Genomic DNA, 7520 nt, shown 5'->3' on the forward strand with positions numbered 1-7520 from the left:
GATGGATGGGCGGATGGATGGGTGGATGGATGGGTGGATGGATGAAGGTAGATGGGCACATGGAGAGGCTGACAGATGGAGGGGAGGTTGAAAGGACAGATGCTCTGACAAGGAGCCATTTTGAACTCTGTCACTTTTGTTTTTCAGGCCGTCCCCCACCTATCCTGCCCCTGTGTGCCTCTGTGTCTTTGCTGGGCGGCCTCACCTTTGGATACGAACTGGCGGTCATTTCGGGTGCCCTGCTTCCCCTGCAGCTTGACTTTGGCCTAAGCTGCTCAGAGCAGGAGCTCCTGGTGGGCAGCCTGCTCCTGGGGGCTCTCCTCGCCTCCCTCGTGGGGGGCTTCCTCATTGACCGCCATGGCAGGAAACAGGCCATCCTGGGCAGCAACGTGGTGCTGTTGGCAGGTAGCCTGGCCCTGGGCCTGGCTGGCTCCCTGGCCTGGCTGGTCCTGGGCCGCTCGGTGGTTGGCTTCGCCATCTCGCTCTCCTCCATGGCCTGCTGCATCTATGTGTCAGAGCTGGTGGGGCCGTGGCAGCGGGGAGTGCTGGTGTCCCTCTACGAGGCAGGTATCACCGTGGGCGTCCTGCTCTCCTACGCCCTCAACTATGCACTGGCCGGTGCCCGCTGGGGATGGAGGCATATGTTTGGCTGGGCCGCCGCGCCCGCTCTCCTGCAGTCCCTCAGCCTCCTCTTCCTCCCTGCTGGTGCAGACGAGACTGCAGCCCACAAGGACCTCATCCCACTCCAGGGAGGTGAGGCCCCCAAGCTGGGCCCGGGGAGGCTACGGTATTCCTTTCTGGACCTCTTCAGGGCCCGGGACAACATGCGAGGCCGGACCACAGTGGGCCTGGGGCTGGTGCTTTTCCAGCAGCTGACGGGGCAGCCCAATGTGCTGTGCTACGCCTCCACCATCTTCCACTCGGTCGGCTTCCAGGGCGGATCCTCAGCTGTGCTGGCCTCCGTGGGGCTCGGCACGGTGAAGGTGGCAGCGACCGTGACCGCCATGGGGCTGGTGGACCGCGCGGGCCGCAGGGCCCTGCTGCTAGCTGGCTGTGCCCTTATGGCCCTGTCGGTCAGCGGCATAGGCCTGGTCAGCTTTGCCGTGCCCATGGACTCGGGCCCGAGCTGCCTGGCCGTGCCCAACGCCACCGGGCAGACAGGCCTCCCTGCAGACCCTGGCCTGCTAAGGGGCTCATCTCCACCTCCAATGCCAAGCACCAGTGAGGACCGAAGGGAGCCAGTCTTGTCCACCAAGCCCCACTCCGGAGCTGGAGACACCGCGGCCTCACCCGCGCCAGCACTGAGCACCGCCTTCCCGGCGTACCCGCCCGCCTCCCCCGGGCCCGCGCTGCTGCGCTGGACGGCGCTGGTCTGCCTCATGCTCTTCGTGAGCGCCTTCTCCTTCGGATTCGGGCCGGGTGAGCGGCGTTTCCCTGCAGATGCCCTAGTAGTGGGAAGCTGGGGGGCTGCACAGTCGGGGTCTCTGAGGGGCGCCAGAGGTGAGTTGACCACGAAGCTTCAGGGCTCTTCCCAGGGCCAGGGCCTCATTTTGTGTTGGATTCTTAAAAAGGTCCCCCGTGGCTGGGTGCGGTGGCTCACACCTGTAATCCTAGCCCTCTGGGAGGCCAAGGTGGGAGGATCACTGAGCTTGGGAATTTGAGACCAGCCTGAGCAAAAGCAAAACCCCATCTCCACTAAAAAAATATAGAAAAAATTAGCCGGACGTGGTGGCAAGTTCCTGTAAACTCAGCTACTCGAGGCAGGAGGCAGGAGGATCGCTTGAGCCCAGGAGTTTGAGGTCGCTGTGAGCTAGGCTGACGCCACGGCACTCTAGCCCAGGCAAGAGAGTGAGAATCTGCCTCAAAAACAAAAGGCCCCCAAATCATTTAAGCCTCAGGCCTCATAAAACCTGGGTCTGTCCCTGGATGGATCAATGACAAGGGCTTACATGAAAGGAATTTACTGAATAGGGAGAAAACCAACATTCCAGTTTGCCTAGGACTGTTCCAGACTCCACTGGGAGTCTCATGTCCCAAGAAACCCCTCAGTCTCCGGCAGACTGAGGTTATGGGTCACCCTGCAGGGATTCTTGCAGCTGTAGGGGACAGTGGTTCGGGAGAATTGGGTGTCAGGAGCTGACATTGTGCTTACAACCACACTGTTGGGAGGCTGCCCGCTTGACCCGTTGGTGCCAGGCCCGGGTCCTGGCCTCTGCCTAGGAGCCCCCTGCTCTCCCGCCCTAGTGACCTGGCTTGTCCTCAGCGAGATCTACCCTGTGGAGATCCGAGGGAGAGCCTTCGCCTTCTGCAGCAGCTTCAACTGGGCCACCAACCTCTTCATCAGCCTCTCCTTCCTCCATCTCATCGGTAAGTCCTCCCCCGGCAAGCCCACTCTCTCTCCTGTGGCCCAGCCTCCCCACCCTAGAGCAAAAGAGTTTTGCGAATTTTCCTATTGTTAGCGGCAGAGTTATTCCGTGCAGAAACTGCGCAGACGTGTCCAGGACAACACCCAGAACACGCAGACACGCTGTAAAACTCTCCGGACCAGCTAACAGCTGGCAGTCTACACTTGGTACCGGCGAGGGCCCGTCTGAGATCAGTCAGCAGGTGCTAGAGTGGCAATGTTTATTTGTTCTAAACCGGCTTCAACCGGCTCATACCACCTGCCGGCTGGAAGTTTTTCTCAGATCTAGCCTGGGTGACGTCATCCCTACTCCCTAGCATTCAGTCCCAGTCTGAGGGGTGGTGGGTGGGGTGGAGATTATAGGGGCCCAGCACACCTGGTCTTCAGCAGGCCCTGCTCACCTGGGCCGAAGTGCACACGGCTCCTTCTCTGTGGGCCCCAAGGCACAGTTCTTAGGGTTCTGTCATTTCCTTCTCCCTGTGGCCAAGAGTTTCCTCCTCACAGGCACAGCCCACTGAGGGTGGGGAGACTGGGAAACACTGGTAGAAGAACCCATCCACCACGGCTGTCTTCCACCCCCAGTCTTAGGGAATCCCCACTTCTCCCTGCTGCCTCAGGCTTCAAGCATTTCCCTTTAAGTGGAATGAGCGAGTGAGTGAGAGGGGAAGGGAGGGAGGGAGGAGGGAGGGAAGGAAGGAGAGTTTATTAGAATTGTGTCATGTCATTGTTATCCCATTTCACAGATGGGATAATACATCCTTCCCAAGTCCAGCCAGATAGTCAGAAGACTAGAACCAGCCCCCCTGCCTCCCAGCCCAGTGCTCTTCTTGCTGGACAGCAGGTCCAGCTGGTCAGGGCAGGCTGCTTGGAGGAGGTGTGGCCATGGCTGTTCAAGGTGGGAATGGCGTCCAAAACATAATTTGTGCTTCCACCTCGACAAAGATCTGTGCCCCACATCCTCTCTCTGTGTTGGGCTGACTGACTTCAGAGGACTTGGGGTCATCCCGATCCTGACCCTGAGACCTTGGTCCCACCCGAGGCTCCGGGAAGAGAGGGGGGTTCTGCACCTCCCCCTCCCCCAGGACTGAACCGTGGCTTCCGTCCTCTTTCCCGAATCAGACAGATGCAGGCAAAACTGGCTGAAACTCAATTCCCTGAATGATCAACTCCCCGAGTGACCAATTCCTGGAATTTCTGAGGATTTGGGGAAACTGAGCTTTGCCAGGCTGCGTCTGTGCAGCCGTCTTGCCGTTCCCCCTCAGTGCGGGCTTTGCGGTTCCCAGCACGCCCCAACGGTTAGCGCTTTGGGTGCGGGTCAGTGGCCTTTCTCATAAGCACAAGGTGCCGTCTCTCTGTTTGTGGACTCGTGTGTGCCCTGGCTCTTTCCCTGCCCTTGGGGCAACCAGCAAGATTCCCGCTTTAGGGTTCTTAGCCGACAACTTGTTGGTCACTCTGCAAATGGACCATCTGGAACATTTGCATGGCTGAGCTGATTGTCAACGCTCGCCCTGGAACCCACCGGCTGGCCCAGGCTGCAGGGCCCTGCTCGGCGCCCAGGCCCACCCTCCTGCCCTCCTGTTCCAGGTGCCATCGGCTTGTCCTGGACCTTCCTGCTGTATGGACTGACTGCTGTTCTCGGCATGGGCTTCGTTTATTTATTCGTTCCTGAAACAAAAGGCCAGTCGTTGGCGGAGATAGACCAGCAGTTCCAGAAGAGACGGTAGGAGGTGGACAGGGAGGGCCTGAGGGGGGAAGAGCCGTATCCAACCCTGAGCACGTTGCTCCAGGATTTTGGTTCTCGTACTTTCCCTTTGCAAGAGAGCGTCCCTCCTCTCTTCTCGTCTCGCCTACCGCCTGGGCGCTGTGCGTTTTGTCCTGTCGTTGTACATGAGCTGTTTTCCTTGAGGTGTTTTGTGTCTTCCTACAGCGTCTTTTCATTTGACTTTAAGGCCCAGCTTACAGGGATTTTAAAATCACTCAATTATGGAGTCACAGGAGGTTAGGATAGTAGAATCTTAAACTCACAGAATCTCAGAGTCACAGAACAAAGCATTATAACCATGGCCTTTAAAAATTGTACACAAAACCCCTGTGCACTTAAACCATCCATTCCGTGGATATTTACTAAGTCCTTACCATGCGCAAGGCAGTGTTTGGGGCCTTAGGAAATGTGGCTGAGATTAAGAATGACAAGGTCCTTGTCCTCGAGAAGCTTCCATTTGGGGGGGGGGGGACAGGAAATAAACACGCTAACAATGCTTAAATAAGAGCATTTTAGTTGGTGATGTGTAATTAGAAGAAAATGAAACAGAGCAAAATATGTTGAGAGGGCCAGGTTGCCGCAGAGGGGGACAGAGGAGAAAGGGGTCATGGCTAAAGTCAAGAGGGTAGTCAGAGAGGGAAGACCTCTCCGAAGAGGTGCAATGTAAGTTAATAAGAAGAAGGGAGCCGCTATGTTAAGATATGGGGGTGGAGTCCAGGTAGAGAAAACAGCCAGTGCAAAGGCCCTGAGGTTGGAGCTTATCTGGCATATGCAAGGAACAGTAAGGAAGCCAATGTGGCCAGAACAGAGGGAGGGAAGCAGGACGGGTAGAAGATCAAATGGATGGGAGCTCGATCTCATCAGGTCTTTAGGTCACTGGAGGGTGGGAAGGAGGGTGGGGGGAGGGGGTTCCAGTGGACGGTCCACTGCACCGCCCCTGCCACCACCTCATCCCACCCATTCTGTTTGACAGGTTTGCCCTGAGGTTTGGCCACAGGCAGCACTCAGCTGGCATCCAGTACAGCCGCATCGAGGTCTCTGCGGCTCCCTGAGGAGCCCACCTGCCTGGAAATGCCGGTGCCATGGCCTTACCAGACCATCCCCAGCTTCCTGCTCCCCAGGCCCTGGAGCACAAGTTCCAGGTGGGCCTTCACAAGTGGCCCCACCGCAAAGGAGGTCTTTTTTGCTGGGGTGAGAGGCATGACAGTCTGAGAACCCCAAACTCTTCATTTTGAGTCTCAGACCCTGAGGGTTCCTGGGGATCTAGCTTCATGCCTCAGTTTCCCCACTGACTTTACACATCTCTGCAGTATTTATGACAAGAACAACTTATAGAGTCTGCGTTGCACCATAGACTTTCTGAAAGAATCTCTAGGGCACCAATCCTGGGAAGAAGTCTCTCCTGGTATCACCCCTAAATCCAACTGAGGATATCATGTTTTCTACTCTCTTTTTTTCATCTGGCTGGGACATTTCTGGACATCTGGCTGGGTGAGGGGTAGGCCCACTTTCTGACTCTTAGTTCTGAATTTTGTTCAACCCTTCTAATTCTCTTATCCAGAACATTTATTATTCACCAGCAACTCTGGTGGAGACCTGAGTGCTCGCTCTGGTTCTGCTGGTGTCGCCGCCATCTGACCTGGGGCCTTCACTTCCCTCTATGTGCAGCGGGAGGCCTGGGCCAGATCATTCTTAAGTTCCCTTGTGACTGCAGCGAGTGGAATTCTAAATGCTGACAACACAACAAATATTCACATGGGCCCTGCCCTCAAGTTGCTGGGTACCTCTTTAGGGCATATAAGTTTTAATCAATAAAAAAGGTAAGTAGGATTCCAGAGTCGTGCACTAACCTCCAAGAACCAGCACAGTGCATGTAAACAAGCGCCAGCAGCTGTTTCCAGGGTGGTGCAGGACGGCTCTGCAGACAGGAGAGGGGTCTGGAGGCCGACAGACCTGGTAGTCGGGGCTGCCTCTGCTTCTCGGCAGCCATTGACCTTGGGTAAGTACCAACTCCCGCAAACCGGTTTCCTCACCGGTAGAATGGGGGTAATTATGTCCCTAAGGGTGTATTTCACCCCTGGCTCCCTTCAGGGGGGTCCTAGCTGGTCCCGGGCCTGGGGGATTTCTGCTCACCCTCCGTTACCCAGGTCCCCACTTTTGGGACGTTGTAAAAGGTCAGTCCTCAAAGAGTGAGTCAGATGGGGACTGAGCGAGTGGCTGAGGCTGACGGTCACTTAAGGAAGGGGCTGACGAGCAGGAGCTCCCAGATGCCGAGGAGAACGCGGAGCTAAAATAGACCCTGGGTGCTGGTGCTGGGCCATCCCGTGGCGCGCCGGAGCTGGCCGTGCCGGCTTGTGAGAGCTCACGCCCATTTTCAGGATTTTCGCGAGCTGGTTGTTAAACGCAGCCGTTATGACAAATTATGTGACTGAAACTTATCATCAAATAAGTTATATTAAAACAAAGGTAATTAATACACAAAACTCATCACCTCTTAATCTTGACTGTGTTCTTCTATTATCTGTGCTCTTGGGTTTATCTGCATGCAGAGTGTCTTACGGGGGCCTCAGGGAGACAGCGCACAGCTCTTCCCAGTTCTGTGCTCGGTGACATCACGTTGGTTGTTGGTGGCTTAACTGGCCATGGGGAGTGTATTTACGTCACAGAGATCAGAGAGCGTTACAGATCAGGGCTTTATTTATTGTTCTCTTGATTTTCCAGACTCGAGAACATGCCAGATAAAATGGTAGTAATGCAAATTAAACTTTAAAGTGTGTCTTGTTTGTAGCCAATTCTTTGTGAATGACACAGAAAATTGCGGGAATGTTCTCCCAGTATTCGAGCACTGTTATCCGGTTCCACGGACATTTGCCTGTGTCATTGAAGAAGGAGCTCTAACATACATCTTTATTGTTTTACTTTTGTCTTCCTTGTTAATGTAAACAAATATTCCAACCAGCACTCGTGCCAGACCTAAACTTGTTCTTCGGTGCTGAGCTGTATAGTTAGCTATCAGGCATTATTCATAGTCTAATTTTGTCAAATGATGGCTAAACTACAGTGAGAGTTGACTTTGGATACAAGTGTTTGGCCAGAAAATCAACAAAAGCATTCTGTAAGAGTTAATTGCCTGTATGGAATTTATAATAAAGAGTGTTTACAATAAAGAGTTTATTATTTATAAATTATATGCAATAAACACATCCTTTATCTCAGTAAAATGTACACACACACTTTTTTCCATGGAGAGCAGTTGTTAAATATTTACCAGCTTATGTCTTGCCTGTGACCCTTCAAATCAGTTCTCTTTCCACGAACCCATAAACCTCTCTCAATTCTCTTTTCCCCTCCTGT

The 7520-nt window shown here is 54.4% G+C and overlaps 1 protein-coding gene across 1 annotated transcript in view; it reads left to right on the plus strand.

The window, feature by feature from the left end:
• The window catches only part of SLC2A10 (solute carrier family 2 (facilitated glucose transporter), member 10), a 16713-nt gene extending 9557 nt beyond the window's left edge, over nt 1–7156 (plus strand). The window contains exons 2-5 of the mRNA XM_012640485.1: nt 148–1419; nt 2245–2367; nt 3989–4124; nt 5140–7156. Coding sequence (XP_012495939.1) covers nt 148–1419; nt 2245–2367; nt 3989–4124; nt 5140–5218 — 1610 coding nt within the window. The 3' untranslated portion in view covers nt 5219–7156. The remainder of the gene's footprint in view (nt 1–147; nt 1420–2244; nt 2368–3988; nt 4125–5139) is intronic.
• The last annotated feature ends 364 nt before the right edge of the window (nt 7157–7520 follow it).

This window comes from Propithecus coquereli, unplaced genomic scaffold, assembly GCF_000956105.1.
Source record: "Propithecus coquereli isolate 6110/MARCELLA unplaced genomic scaffold, Pcoq_1.0 Scaffold153, whole genome shotgun sequence".
Taxonomy (NCBI): Eukaryota; Metazoa; Chordata; class Mammalia; order Primates; family Indriidae; genus Propithecus; species Propithecus coquereli.